This window comes from Colletes latitarsis, chromosome 10 (assembly GCF_051014445.1).
Source record: "Colletes latitarsis isolate SP2378_abdomen chromosome 10, iyColLati1, whole genome shotgun sequence".
Taxonomy (NCBI): domain Eukaryota; kingdom Metazoa; phylum Arthropoda; class Insecta; order Hymenoptera; family Colletidae; genus Colletes; species Colletes latitarsis.
Window position 1 is genome coordinate 9201687 of NC_135143.1, and position 16229 is coordinate 9217915.

At 38.1% G+C, this 16229-nt stretch overlaps 1 protein-coding gene across 17 annotated transcripts in view; it reads left to right on the forward strand.

Annotated features, from left to right (window-relative positions):
- LOC143346633 (CUGBP Elav-like family member 1-A) overlaps nt 1–16229 on the forward strand; it is a 504287-nt gene that overhangs the window by 384420 nt on the left and 103638 nt on the right. For all 17 annotated transcript variants that reach the window (XR_013080457.1, XM_076774913.1, XM_076774919.1 and 14 more), the window contains one exon: nt 1583–1665. Coding sequence is in view for 16 of the 17 variants with exons in the window: in XM_076774913.1 (XP_076631028.1) it covers nt 1583–1665 (83 nt within the window). In the remaining variant the exon portion in view is untranslated. The remainder of the gene's footprint in view (nt 1–1582; nt 1666–16229) is intronic.

The following is a 16229-nucleotide window of genomic DNA, read 5'->3' on the forward strand; positions in this document are numbered from 1 at the left end:
ATCAACGCGTATTTTAGTGAGGAATATATAGAAATTCTAAAAATATTGGAGAAGTTGCTCCTTGACCCCGTAAAATGCGAAAACAACCATAAAAGTGGTCCAATTTTCAAACTTCCATAACTCCTACAATAGCGAATATATTTAAATGAAACTTTTTTCTAATGTAGTGCTCATATATACTTACAAAAAAGTATTAGACAACTTTTCTGTAGAGCGTCAAACAAATTTATTAAAAATGAAAAACCATTTTTTAAGAAAATTCGACAAGGGGGTAGCTGCTGAAATTTTTCGTCAAAAAAAAGAAATTTCAAATCGTTCTGAAAAAATTATTGTCGGTTGCGGGGGTCTATTACAATCATTTTTGGTGAATAGATGTATCCCCGAAATCCTACGCACTTTCGAAAAAAAAATTCCTTACTGAAAATTTCATGTCTGACCATCGTTTAGACGTTCTACTGAAAATTTATGTGTATGTTCAAAACGTCATAACTTCTGAACGGATGGAAGAATTTTAAAGTTTCAAAAGGCAAACAACGCGTATTTAGATCGAGAATATGTAGAAATCCTAAAAATATTCAAAAAGTTGTTCCTGAACTCCATAAAGTCAGAGAAACCTCATAAAAGTGATCCAATTTTCAAACATCCATAACTTCTACAATCGTGAATATATTTCAATAACATTTTTTTGTGAAATAGTGCCTCTGGATACCAACAAAAAAGTATTGGAAAACTTTTCTATAGAGCGTCAAATAAAATTATTAAAAATGAAAAAAGAATTAAAAAAAAAATCGACAGGGGGTAGGTGTAGAAATTTTTCGGTGAAAAAAAAAATTTTTTAATTATTCTGGAAAAGTTATTTACGGTTGCGGGAGTCAATTACAAGCATCTTTGATGAATAGACATATCACCGAAATCCTACGCACTTTCGAGAGAAAAAAATTCGAGTAGGTGTGATATTTTTCGGCGAAATTAAAAAAATTCCAAATCGTTCTAAAAAAATTATTTTCAGCCGCGGGGGTGAATTACACATATCCCCGAATTCGTACACACTGTCGAGAAAAAAAATTCTTTACCAAAAATATAATGTGTGTCCACCGGAGACTATGCTAGTTTCAAACAAGGAAAAGTTAATGTTTAAAGTGCTCGTAATTTCCATTTAAAATAATAATAAAATTAGGTCGTCAAGCCCATGAAGCGAAAACCTTTTGTACGTAGAATTCGCGGCATCTTATTAATGGCCTCATTATCGTCTTTCTAATTGTTGTCCAATCGTTACTATATTTTGACAAGCATTTCCAGATTCGTTAACACAAAATATAATTATATAACATAATGAATTGCTAGAATTAATTAAAATAGGTTTGCAGGTCAAGTACGAAACTATTATGTGGTAAATATGTAACTCGTAGTATGTGTACTTTATTTAAATAATGTGTGCACATGCAGACTGCAGAGAGTGTAATATCCCTATAAAAATAAAGAAACACTGTAACCATAGGAAGTGTTTTATTGTTATTACTTACTATTATATTCTTTATAAAATTGTTCTCTAACGAAACATTATGTTCGTCTTTTATTGCAGGATGTTGCTTCGTAACATTTTACACGAGGAAGGCAGCCCTGGACGCGCAGAATGCACTGCATAATGTCAAGACCTTTACCGGGGTAAGTAAAAGAGCCTCATCTTAAGTATGTATAGTTAACTTTCCAGTAATTTTAGTAATAACTTCCTTGTTACACTGTATTTTTGTCATAAACGCGCAAAGGAAACTAAACATTTTTACAATTTTATGTATTATTGTAAAAATTTTTAAGAAAATGAGTATTCGTCTGAGATAAAATTGTCAAAAAAATTTAGAATTGCATAGAACGTAACAGTTTTATTCGCATAGATTTTCGTCTTATTTTTATAAAAAGTAAATAATTAATTATCGAAGAAAGAATTACTCCGTAGTCCTGTCGTGTCCGTTAATCTGGAAACTATAATTATCGAAAAACAGGAAAATATCGGCGTGTGTTGAATTGAAATCAATCAACGGCTACATTCGCGTGTCCGAATAATGAATGCTTACCTAGATAATTATCCAAGTACCGATGATTCGCGTAATCGAGATATTGACCGAATAATGAATATTAATATAGTTGATCATTCGAATAAATTATTCAAATCAGCACAACCAGTCGATCAATCCTTTGACTAATCGTCGATTGCCGGAGATGAGGTGTCTGATATAACGTGAATGCTCATCATTACTTATGTATTGGCAAAGCGCATTATTAAAACCGAGATTTAAATCGATTTCTTCATTTTATTGGAATTAACTGTACTTTGGTACAAGAATTTTTAACCTCAAAGACTAGAAGTAGATATTTTATTAAAACCGCGTTTAGAAAATTATTTCAAATTTTCGAAGTATTAAAAAATTGGAAAAGATTGGGTGTGCATGAATAGGGTACAACTTAAACATCAATGTAAGTAGAACAATCAAGCAATGGTCAGACGTGCCAGACAGATCGTATTAAATCGCACACGTATCCATAAATATTAAAATTCATTTATCTATAAACCAAGTATTCCACGAAAATTTTTTAAATGTTAACGTAAATTATGTATATTCGTGTATATTAACTACAATGACGTTCCGACCATGAAAAAATATAATCTTTTCCTTTAGATACGATAGAACAGCTTATAGTAAATGTTATACGAAACTGATATCAAAGAATGTAAAATAAGAAGAACGTTATATAAATAAAGTAGTCGGGCTAAGGAAAGATAAATAAAACTTACGTATCAACGTGCGTTACGAAAAGTAACACGTTTCATTCGTCTTGCGAAAAACAGCACGTTTCATTTTGCCAAGTGAAGATGCATATTTCATCGTTTCTTACGAATATGAGCATGTTTGGTCTTCCGCCACGAAAACTAACATATACATTACCCCGTTTCGCCACGAAGAAAAATTGTAGAGGATGAGTTAATACATTTAAAAATTTTCAAGTTTTGTTAATGATTTAATCATACGTATGCTAATACGTACTTTAATTTGTCCTTGTATTTCACAAATTAAATTTGAACAAAAATATAATACATTGTACATCGGAAAATGTTTATTTGGAACAAGTTGATACTGATCTGAAACGTATCATTAACTATAAAATAAAATAAAATAAAAGTAAGAAACGCTCGTGGGATATATTTTGGCTATAAAATTTATTTAATTTTTTTTTTCTTTCGACGAATGTTCTGTGGTGAATTCAAAATTATATTCGACGTATTTTCCTATGCGCATCGTTCAGAAAATTCGTCAAATTTAATTCGATTATTTTTATACGATATTCTGTCTCTTTCCCCAGTCAGATCAGCCCATTTATAGAGGCTGAAAAAACCCCTCGCTAAAGTATTTTCCGTCACGGTCGTCATTCCGTCAATTGTCGCGACGCAACCGATGGTATCGTTGAAATTGCAGCCGTGCGATAATTACAGTTTCCCCGCGAACTTTCGATGCAATTACGAGACGTCATTACGAGCATTTAACCTACCAATTCCCTTCACCCCGTTTCCACTCTAGCTACCTGCATTTATGCTTGAATTTACGAGAATAATTATCATCGACCGAGACCCAGAGTAACTCCGTTCCCTGCTCTATGTAAAGAAGCAAACAAAGAGCAAACGAATTTTAGATCGCCAAATGAATGATAATTTCAGCCTCTGCTTTGTCCTCCAAACAGGTATCGTTCATAATAAAGCATTTTATCTCAAGTTTACGCTAATACACTTCCACAGGTAGCGTACGCAAACAATTTTCGAATAAAAATTGATTTCTCTGTTTATAAATAAGCATCGGTACGTTTAAAATTTTATAAATATAAATCTGGATGCATTTATTTATTTCTATATCCTTTTTTACGTATTTCTTTACATAATGCAGTATGTAGTAATTATTCTTTCTGCGTCCTGTAATATTTTCTCGACATATTTTCTTTCGACGAACCTTGAACCTTTCGGTTGATTTGAGCTGCGATTAGAACGAAACATCTAATACGACATTTTTTTTATTATATTATATGTATACATTGGGGGGAACCCCTTTATCATTTCCGTGTCACTTCCAACGTTATCGGTTCAGTCCGGAACACGATTTCAGCACTCTTAGCGTTTGGAATTAAGACTAAACATCGCGTGAATGTAATAAATTCGAACGCGATAAAAATTAAAATCACAGAAACAACTGCAGGGTAGAACGCTTCGATTTCGAAATACATTTATTCTATTACAAATCCAATTTAAACAGCGAGCAGACCGTTTTATCAACAACTTATTTTTTCCCTCCGACGTAATAAATTTTATTCAACTATTTACGTTTCAGAATAATAATAGATATTTATATATATTCCGCTCGTTTTTAGTAATTATTTACCTGTTATTGTAGTAACTATTTATTCGATATTAATAACTATGTTTCGATTGTCATTAACAATTATTTACTCGTAATTAATAATGCTTTGCAACGTAAAAAGCGTATCGTTAACGCGACATGGGCAAAGTAGGCAATGTTTAATTCTTTGTCGCGCAAATATTCGTGCATTAAACGTATATCGATTTGACAAGTAGTATTTAAATAAATACTAGTTTCACGCGATTCGTATTGCGCGCTGATTTGTCGAGTGACGAGAGGATGAGGCGACGAGCTTTTCTTGATCATCGTACGGCGGCGGCACTGACTGTGCTCGCCTAAACCTCGGATATTTATCGCCGCACAAATTACACCCGGGGGGATTTTACGGTATGGTGTGGGTTGCTCGCCTCGCATATTGGAGACGAACGACACGTGCGGTTTTCCCTCGTCGATCCGCCCCTTTCCTATATCTGCAACTTGGCAGAATTAGGCTTCGTAAATTGAATACGCCACGCAATCGACTGGCTACACAGAACAGATACACACATATATCACGTTTCGTGGGAATAAAGCTATAGTTAGGTTCGTTCCGTTTCGACCGAGCAAACACCACCCATGTTCTACTTATTGTTAAGGTGCATTTACATACGCCGAACGACAGCTACAACAGCCCTCGTTCGGCCAAAAAAACAAACTGAATCCCACCCTTACGAACCTTTCCACTCCTCCCTCAAAAATCACTCGATATATTTATGAAAATATTCTAGTAGGCGTGTGGCTGCATATATGTATTTTTCTGAGGCACATTACTCAAAAAATTGCATTCAATTCGTAATACCAATTTGTATTTTATTTAATACTTTTCCGTATTCTTGCGAACTTAATTAACTTTGATCAACGACGCGTCAATGTACAAATCAGGACACTTTCCTCGACCTTTTGAAGTTTTCATTATAACAATATGAGAAAATGCTGTTTAAATTGAACGCGTGAAATGTAAATAAGAAAGCGCGTTGTACACCTTTTATTACAAAATGTGTAATAAAAAATATCACCGATAATTGACTCGCGAACGTTTAGAAAGTAATTGCTTTCAACTTACAACGCCGCCTGGCAGTCGCTCAAAGCTGCATAGGGCAATGTAAAAGGAAGAAATTCGCTTTCCCTTAAATGAACTTGATTACTCGAGTACAAGGAGACGTCTTTCGGACAGACACGAAATTACAAAAAAGAACTACTATTTCCGACGTCGTGAGAAATCTAGATTTTGCAACATCATCTACGTGCCGAGCCGAAATGAAATTGCTGCCAACGAAGCATAATTGAACCGGATCGCGAGACATTTATAAAGTTTCCATTAACATCCTCTAGTTAGTAATTGGAACAAAAATAGAAGAAGTCCAGCAATACTCCGTTTGCAACAATTTTGGTTCTATTACAAACGGTATTCGTTAGCGTAATGCAACATTTTATATACATATTGAGGATCTATCGTTATGAAAGATGGAACTCAATCGCTTACATACAGAAGAAATGAATAGTTTATTGAAAAAATGTAAAAAGTATATGTTGTAAATCACACTAATCGTAACATCTGTTAGTAATGAATGTAAACTCTATGTGATGTATCACGTGACTCGTTGCGTATAGTTTAAACTGCGTTAAATAAATTTCTTTGTAATAAACCAAAAATACAACAGTATAGAACAAGAACTAACTTCAAACGGAGAAAAGCCCGGTTATAATAAGTGTCGCCAAATGGTCAGCAGATCCATGGTTTTTATGACTAATCGCAATTGAGAAATATAATAATTCAAAATATATCTATTCTCAACAATACATATAGTTGGTAATATTTGTGCATCCTTTCGTAAAACGCAGACGTGATTTGAAATTTTTCTTTCGACGCAAGAATCGAGAGTGCAAAAACGACGTGATCGCGAAATAGTAAATTTATGTTTCCTCTTCGGCGGGAATATACTCGAATTACAGGCGAATTGATATTATTCACGAGCGCGGAAGGAGTCGCGAGTAAACGCGGTTTCCCTCTTTCCCGGTTCGAAGGAGGTCGCGTGCCGTGGAAAAAAAGCGACCGAAATCCTTGCCGCTGCAAGTGACTGCACGAGGTTAATTAAGAGAGTTAAACAGTCGGAAGTCGAGGTCCTGCTCTCATCAGTCGGGTACCGGGGGAATCCGATCAGGAGCGGAGCGACTCGCGGGAAAAGAATTTCCCCGGCGAAGAAACGCGAACGTGGTCTGGAGAGCAAGAGAAAGAGAGAGAGACAGAAATAAAGACAGAATTAAAGTGAGCAAGAGAGGGTTCGAGAGCGAGAGAGAGAAGGAGAGGGTTAAAATACTCGAGGAGGAGCGCGTAGGAGGGATGAAAAAAAAAAAGGGAAAGAAAGGAAAGAGTGAATTGCAGAACGACGTTTTCGCGATGAAAAGGGTTGACTGAGTATAAGTGGCTGACTGAAAGGAGCAAGGGCCGAGAACAGGAGGGAAGAAACGTGAAAGGAGTGCGAGAATAGAACGTATAAAGCGTGAGCGAGAGGGGAGACCAGAGAGCGAGAAAAACAGAGTGAGCTTGGAGAAGTTGAAGTGGAGGAGAATAAGGAGACAAGGAGGGGCGAAATAGGGGTGGCTTGTGCATTTGAAGGAGTTTAGCTTTTCTCGTATCAGATTTCGTTTCCACGAGTAGCGTCGAGTCGAGAGGTCTGTGTTGGCTCGGAGAAATGAGTCGAGTACTCCGGGGAACCCTTGTTACCCCCTGCCACACTCGACCTCCAACCCTCGTGATTCTACGAACTCCACCCCCTGTGCCCGTCCCGCGTCGCCTCTTTTCTAGGTGCTCGAAAGTAGATTTATTTCACGGGGAAAGCGACTAGGACTTTGATTCGGCGGTTCGTTTCGACATGCTTGCTACGCGACCAAAGGAACGCGTTAATACGAGCGAGACCATTCTAAAAAACTGTCCTGCGTTCGAGCTCGATGAGACGAGGAACGTCCAGGATCCTGAATCGATACGTGTTTCCCGGTTTCTTGCAGAGAAAGATTGATAGAGGTTTATATCGAGTACGATACAATTAAGGGAAGAAACAGTGGGGTACTGCAAACAAACTTTGTGTTGATAAATTTTGAGCGAATATGTAGTCCCCGCAAGAATGAACTGTCAAATTTGCCTCTTCAAACTGCAGCAAACTTTGTGTTGATAAATTTTAAGCGAATCTAGTCCCCACAAGATCAAATTGGAATTGAAGAGAGAGAGAAAGATTGGCTGCCGCTCAAACTGTCAAATTTGCCTGTTCAAAGTCATTGCCTAAAGTCTCCTATTTCGTCTGAAAATATTATATATCTCGAAAGCAGAGACAGATTGTATAATTTACAGAATGGAAGAGAGAACACGTTCGGCACACGGTGCAGCGGAATTGGTGGGAAAGCGTTGTCGAATTTATAAATGTGTTCGGTCAGCATTGCCCTAATATTATTAAAGCACGCCTGAGACAAGAGGTATTCGAACATTGCCGAGTGATATGCAAATGGGAAAACGAAACCGTTATATGACGAACGCTGCGGCGCGATCGACCGACCGTTGAATGCGTTGTCGCAACACAAAGGGAAGCAGAAATGGAAGACTGCTTTGGAGACTGATAAAGTGTCGTTGTGCTCGCCCGGTATCATTTCCTACTATCGATCATCTGTAAATACGATGGTATTGATTTCAAACGCGACCTGTATGCAATGTACGGATATCCTAGATATGGTTATCCTACCACCGCAACGACAACAATAATAAGACAATATAGATATTGAATTTCCTAACCGTCTCATGATGTTACAAAAGTCATCTCCAGTGACGGCTGAATATGTCTAAAGTTTATTTCCTGTTTTGGCCATGGGTTCTACGAACTCATGATGTTTATTATACAAAGATTAGAGTTCGTCGCTTCTGTAGGTGAACAGCAGAGTTTAGAACCGATTTCAGACCAAACGGATCTCTAAAGCCGCGTCTCCACTGCGTCGGCATTTGTCATCTAGCACGGCTTATCAGCAAAGCCAAACATTCTGAAGACCTGCATCGTCTCGGATAACATTTTTTGAAAGGTCGAATGGCATACCGATCGACTAAACTAATATTAAATTAAATGAGGTGTACGTTAATAACATGCTGGAATTCTCACCACAGACTATAAGCAGAATTTGAAAGAAGACCTCGAGCAATAACAAAGACATCGACAAGCTTTTAATTTTCGATATACCATATGACGCCACGGTGGCGTCAGTGAGATTGTTAACGCTTGATTCATCAACAAAGATATCATCGGTATGACGTCACTGGCCTGTGTAGTGTTAACAACGATTAGCGATGACCGAATGCGTAAAATAGCCAATGGTACGGAATGATCATCGATATGTATCAACGCGTATATACCTAATTAGCAATCGAAGCTAAATCGAATGCGAACTATAAAATAATATATGATATGAAATCCCTCGTATTAGATTCAATCTATTCGAAAGTTTCCATGCAAGAGTAAAGTTTGGGAACCAGTGGTATCGAAAGCGAAAATATTTTTATTTGTCACTCTAAGAAATAAAAGTAAGAAATGTCTCGACCTTCGAGTCCTTTATTTTCTTTTTTTTTTTAGAAATATAAATCCCGAGGTGTATTAAAATTTCCGTTATTCCTAAAAGCAGAAAGGACGTTCGCTTTTTTCGCGTACCGAAAGATCATCGCTGTCTCCCCGTTACAAGTGCCTCCGTTTTAATATTCCCATTTAGCAACGTCAGGCTGCACGTTTACTCTCATACATCTCCCCGGCCGGCGTCTTAACCTCGACGATCTTGCTCGTCCAGAATTTTCCCCGGTTCCTCCCTCCGCCCTATAGAAAACCGAAGCGGAGGGAAGCAGAAGTTGCGGAGGAAGACAATAAACCGTAAGGGTAAAAGAACGGCTGGCTCGTTAATTTTATTCGCGCGAGGCTCGAGCCGGGGCCCCCGCTCGCCTCGACCATTGAAGGAAACAAAACGCAGCGAAACAACGAAGATTACTCAGCTTCCGTACCGGAGGCATTCGACGAAACGACCTATATTATACGACTTCTATACTAAGCTCCGGCGTTAAGGAAAAGGGGTAAGGACGAACGGGGGTTGGCGTGCAGAGCGATACGGGGGCGGCGCGGGCGGAGGACGCTGGAAGAAGCAAAATAAAGCGATATAGCAGGTGAAAGGATACAATGAACAGCTCTTAAAATACTATGATGCGAGGTATAATGACCTCGCCCGTCGCAAACAAGGATGCGTTCGCGTACGTATCGACAACCCTCGTCCTTCGCACGAGATAAATGCACCAACTGGTTAGCTTCGAGCATCAAAATATTATAAATATTATTGTATTATTTTTGTATTGTTTCCTCGAGCTTCAAACTTTCGATAGTACAATAGTTGTTTGACGTTTGAAATTACGGAACCGTTCTCGTCGGAAAAATGAATATCGCGGTAGAAAAAAAAAAAAATGGACATTTCGTTTGTTACGATTCAATACGTAGGATTGTGATTGGTAGGGAAGAGCGTATTTAAACAAAAATCAGAAGGAAGATTGAATATCTCGATACTCGTACCCTTATTATTACTGACGTTTCAATATTCGAAACGATCCTCAGCTCCTATTCTCCCTCTCGATCAGATCCGTGATAGAAGTGACTGAATGGGTATATGATAAAATTTATGAGTTTTAGCGGATTCAATATCTCTCTATTGAACAGAATTTCGATGAAATCAATGGCAACCCCGTTGCTGTATTCACTCGCGTGTAGTCGCTCCTCCGTGCCGGGGCGTTCCATTTTTTAATTGGGGGAGTAGCTTTATATCTATCAAAATATCAGACTTACGTGTATCTGTGTTATTCGATTTGTTTCGTTTTACGTGAAAATTGAAGTGCTTGTTTTCGTAATGTCTCAAGATTCGACAAACGCGAAACCGCGTCGATACAATTATTTTAATTGCGTTTCATCCAAAAACAAATAACTGCTTACAGTAGAAACGGTGGTCGTACGAGGTATTGACGAAGCATATTCGTTATTAAAATATTGTTTTCCCCCTTGTTTTATTTCCTGTTTATTCATGCGTCGCGCATTCATATCTTCTTTTATGAAACACGAATATATCCGTACTAAATAAATAATTGCCCAAAACAAATGCACGTAGTTTCGTTAAAAAAATAAAATCTATTAATTTGTGGTTGATTTAATTTTTATTTAATGTTATGAGAGTTCTTCTTGTCGCGTGACCGAAAGAAATGAGAAATATTTGAGAAACGTGATGCCAGACAGGGTGCGAAACTGCTCCCTCGTGACGAACAGCTGGTGCTTACACGCCCGACACGTAAAACACGGCTCATTTGCGAGTCGTATTTAACCGCGAACGCAACGACAAGTGTTATCTAAATCATTGCTCTGTTATACTATTTGCACCACACGTGTCGGACGAACAGCCTTTTTGCCTGGCCGAGGAGCAACGACACTCGTTCACCTTTCGAGCACCTACAAGACCATCTTAAGTACGGGTGGATTTTCAGCCGTCGTGCCGAAAATAAATCACGTCTCATCGTCGCGGACGTGGATCATTCTGCCTGTCTCCTTTTCTTGCGCGTCCGCGAACAGAGAGGAACCGTTGTCTCCGTTTTTCTCTCGCGCCTCGCAGAAAGAGAAGGCGGGGGTGGCAGCGGTGGACGATGCGCGGGTACGAGGCATTTGACCCACATTTTCGTTTTAAATAACGCGAGTAGTCGCGCGTTTATTCTTCGGAAAACTCGCCTACGTTTTCCACGATCGTTTGTTCCGAAAGGGAGAAAGATAGTCGAGATACGCGACGACGCTTCACGCCGAGTTTAAACGAAAAAGAGTCGCTCTTTGGCGCGAATTGAATTAATTTCAATTTTCCTCTTGGTAATACAAATCGAAATTTTTTAATATTTTATTTAATAATTCGTCACCCTTAGTTTTGTTCTACCGTTATATACTGTCGAAGGGGTGGTTCTCGATCGTACCTATAATATTAAGAGACTCTTTAAAACCTAATAGTAATGGATTTACAAAATTAGTAAAAAGGATTATATTTATTTTTTACTTATAGAATTAATGAAATGGAAGCTTCGTAGAGGGTTGTTTGAACCCCTAAGTATAATAATTGCATTCTGTAGTTCTTTAGGAATTGAAATTTCCTATGAATGCATAAATATCCGAAGTTTAATTATAGTAGTTTCGTATGTCAGACAGTAAGAAACAGAGATTCATCGTTTTACTCGATAACTATACCTTATCCAAAATACGAAACAGCAGATGGATAGTTTTGTCTTTATTTATCAACTGTTAATATTGACATTCGATCCGTTTCATCACTTAGGCATTTGCTTTTGTTTGCCGTCCCGTCTCGTTGAACAAAGTATACATAGTATGTTTCTTATTTCGCCGCGATAGCGAGCGCACGATTTACTTCTTGCTACGAGTAGTATGGGCACGGTATAGCAGCAGACGAACACGATCGCTGAAGAATAGCACGCTTAGATTTTTTGAAAACAGTAACAAAGTTATGAATCCATATATTGGTAACGAAAAGTTACAAACGGATATACTTAACCTCCGACATTTATCTTAAAAAGTTAATTCAGTCTTCCTCTAATCGTTGGCTATAAATTATTGCTGTTATGATGTTAATTTTTTAGAAACACTGGATTATTCCACTTGCATTCTATTCCATTTGGGTAAAGTCCAAACTATGAACACTGTTGCGACGTCTCTCCACGAATAACCCATTGTCTTATTCTTTACGAGTTGTTACTCGGCATCTATATTTCATTTTTAGCGACGGTGTAACTTAGAAATGGTCAGCTATTTGTTTTTCTGTTAACGCGGTTGATCGTTAAGATCACTTTGCGACGCGTAATTCGCTTGGCATCGAGGATTGAAAACAGTTTAACGACGCAAACACGAAGCATAAAAATAGAAAAAAGAAAAATTGGGAAATATGTTTGCAAAGTTTGAACTACAGACATTGGAAAGAAAATTCTTAAAATTATTTCTTTTCTCACCGAATGATTTTCCCTAACACTAAAGAAGTTTACTCTCTGTCCTTTGACCTGTCATTACGCTACACGGTGCACTAACAAAAAATAATGATCGTCATTACCACGTCCAGATAATGACTACGGACAAAGAAGCGCGAAGGGTTAGGTCAGCGAAACGGTGAATCGAACCGTCTTAAAAATCGTACGATCTTCTACGAAACCAAAATTTTGATTTCAGGAAATTTTAAACTATAAAACCTAAAATTTGTCTTGGTACTTATTTTTATAACCTCGCTAAAATTTATTTCCTTTAACATCTCAACTTGAGAATCAATTTTTAGTGACTAAACTTGTCACCCAAATAATATTTAAATTTAAACAACACTGTTTGGTCTACAATTTTTATTTTCCTAATGTACTCGAGAAGAACGTGGAGCTTGTTGGTCTCGGTGCTATCTATAATTTTACGCTTGTTACGATAAACATTGTAGTTAGGTCGGAACAGAATCGACGGTCCACCGAGATTGAAGGGTATTTTTGTCGGTCTAAATTTTATATATAATAAACTGGGTTTGGGCTTTTGCACTGCCGCCAGGAACGGTCTCTGTTCATAAATATACACGACGGTTTGTGAAACCGAGTCGAATGCACGTAGAGACACGCTCAAGTTTTCCAATTACACGACCCCGGCGTTCTCGCAGGGTGCCTTACTCGTATTCTTACGAATTGTTTGTCGGCGATCGGGCGGAAATTACGAAAGACAGGCTTTGTTTCGAAGTTTGATTGGTCGGTGCCCGCGAGAATAACAAAACACGGTAAGCAAAAGAGATATTCGATTCAATAGTCTTGATTATTGCGGCCGCGGAACACCGTGGGCCGGCAACGACGGCCGCGGACTAAATTGCGTTCCATTTCTCACTAACTTTTTCAATTTGTCGCAACTCGGCCAACTAATTACCAGTCAAAATGACTTTTGCTGCCGCCGTGGCCGACGACGACGACGAGTGACGGCCCCGCGTTCCCGACCATACGCTCCGGTATTCGGAGACTTTACGTTGCGAGACGCTCGATTATGAGAACAAAGGACAGAATCGATTTAACGATTACAAAAACGGAATTGCAGTTTGCCCTGGTGATTAACTTTGTTGCATAGGCTCGAATTAAGAGTTGGGAAAAGGGGACGAGGGGACGAAGACTAATTAGCTATTTGGAGACTCATCGTAGAAGCGTGGAAACGTATCCAAATAGTTAAGTATCGTTTTTGATAAATGATAAAACCGACGATTAAGCTTTAAATAAAAATTTAGGCAGATTGTCCAAATATTCAAAATAATTAGTGTGATCTATTTATTGAATTTCCAGTTTCAATTATTAAAAATTGCGTGAGAAATATTTTTAATATAGAGTTGTTCCTTGCGTGTGCTTTATTTGGATTGCAATGTAATGAAAATTGGAAATAAATCGACTTGTATTTGTAATATTGTGCAAGAGAAATGCAATAGACGGTTTATTCGTTCATTTACAGTGAGCAATTTATTAAATATTGTTCGTTTTATTGAAATCGACGTATGTAAATTTAGATAAATATCGACATCGAATTGAAAATTGAAGTTTTCTCCTCGTTAACGAAATAATTGCTGTAAACTACGCGCGCGAGAGTTCATTTTTCGATCGCGTAAATATATCGACGTGCCATCATCTTTCGTTAATAATAAACGATGGATTTCCATGAACAAATATACCGTTAGTTTCATGGATTTCAATTGAAAAGCGCGTATTAAGCAACGTGGATCAATACACAAATATGTTTCTTTTCACGATTCGTGGGGCGATATACAATTTCCATTGACATATTCCTGTTTGCTCGTTAATATCAACGTCACTCAAGTATAATTCAAAATTAAATGTATAAGTCTATTTTAAATTTAGACATTTTATTCGATGATGTAAAAATTTAATAAGTGACTGCATTGTCAGTATATTCTGTGGTTACAAATCAACAAAAATGATGTACAGATAAGTTTAATTTTTAATGAACTTCGGTAGAACAATATCCAATTACCTCCCGTTTTTATCTCATCAATGAAATATTTCTTTCTGTATATCACTAGCTACGAAAATCGTTCAATAAGCCCTTAGAAAAAGATAGAAAAACAAATTATTTTAGGTAGATTTTTTTTGTTATTTTTCAACATAATCTCCTTTTAGCTCTATACCCTTGTCCGCCGAGCCACTTTTTAAAATTTGGAAATAAAAACAGTCACTGGGGGCCAAATTTGGTGAATACGGTAGATATTGTAATAATTCGAACTTTAATTCCATGATTTTGTCCATCGAAACTGCACAGGAGTGCACCAGTGAATTGTTTCGATGCAAGAAGTTCCTTGTTTCAATCAACAATAAAAATGAAACCATGTGATGGATATAACTGAGATTTTCACAGCTGTTTAACGAGTCAAGATGCTTACTAAAAATAAACCATTTTCGATGCTACGAACGCCAGGTCTTGGATTTTCTAAGGGCTTATTGAACGACCCTCGTATATCCAGTCTAGAAAATTAAATCATTATTTATTATATTAGTTATCGGTCGTAGAATACGGCGCTGTAAATTTTCCAACGGTTGCTTTCGACCCAGCCTATACATTTTTCATTTGAAACGTTGAAATTCGCGGAAAATGTGATCGCGACACAGATTTGCTTTTCTTTCCGACATGGTATTCATCCTTTATTTCCGCGTGCTCGAGATGCGTTGGCCCGCTGCCTCGGAGATTTCTTTTCAGAAATAGAAGAGAGAAATGCCATTAGCCCCGCGCTATTCGTCGCGTAATCTCGTCGCTGAAGTGTCGCAAGAACGATGGAATTTCTCGGATAAATTTTGCTGAAAAAAAATGCCCGCTACGAACGGAGAGATACGAGAGCGACAATGGTAAGGCGATGCGCAATCCCACTGGCAAACGCTCGCGTGTATCTGCTGGGTGGCCGATTGCATCTTGGGAATAAAACAAAAAAGATGAAACGGTCCAGCGAGAATTAAAGCGATCGTAACGATAAAAATCGAACAACGTCGCGTTTGAAAAAGTTGATTTTAAAGCTGCTCGCGGTTATAAAAGGTGTCTGGAACGTAAATGGGAATACTAGATTGCCTAGTCTAAATATCTAATTAAAAACAGATAACTGTGTAGCTCATGGGTCCTTCGGGTAACATTTCGCCACGAAGGTGGGTCAATTTTGGCCCATATTCAAGACTCATCTTTTATTCATACGGTTCACCAATTACTCTGATACGAAATATGAAAGTAACCACGTCGAACTGATCGCTGTTGGTATTCCAAGAGAAACGATCTTCCCCCATTGACATTTCGTTGTTTGAAACGGAGATATTCTGGACGCGTTAAAACAACCGCGTCGTAGAGTGCGGTTGTATTCACTTGTGCTTTTCATTTTTACGCGATATCAATTTGATGGAGGAAAAGAGGACCGAATTGGCATCCAATCTGTTTGTCACTGCGAAAATAAGTCGGACGCGTTCAATTCTTCGTGGACAGGAAAGAAATTACGACACGGCTCGCTTTGACGGGGATATTTCGGTGACAAGTGGAAAAAAGGGGAGAAAGAGAGGTACGGGGCCAGGGATGATGGAAACGGGTAAGCGGAAGAAGGATAAGGGTGACCCATGAGAGTAGGACATCAGAGGGATGACCCGATAGCGCTCAGAGAGGAACAGGCAGAGGGCGTGTTGCCAACTGCAGTTTCGCAACGGCATTC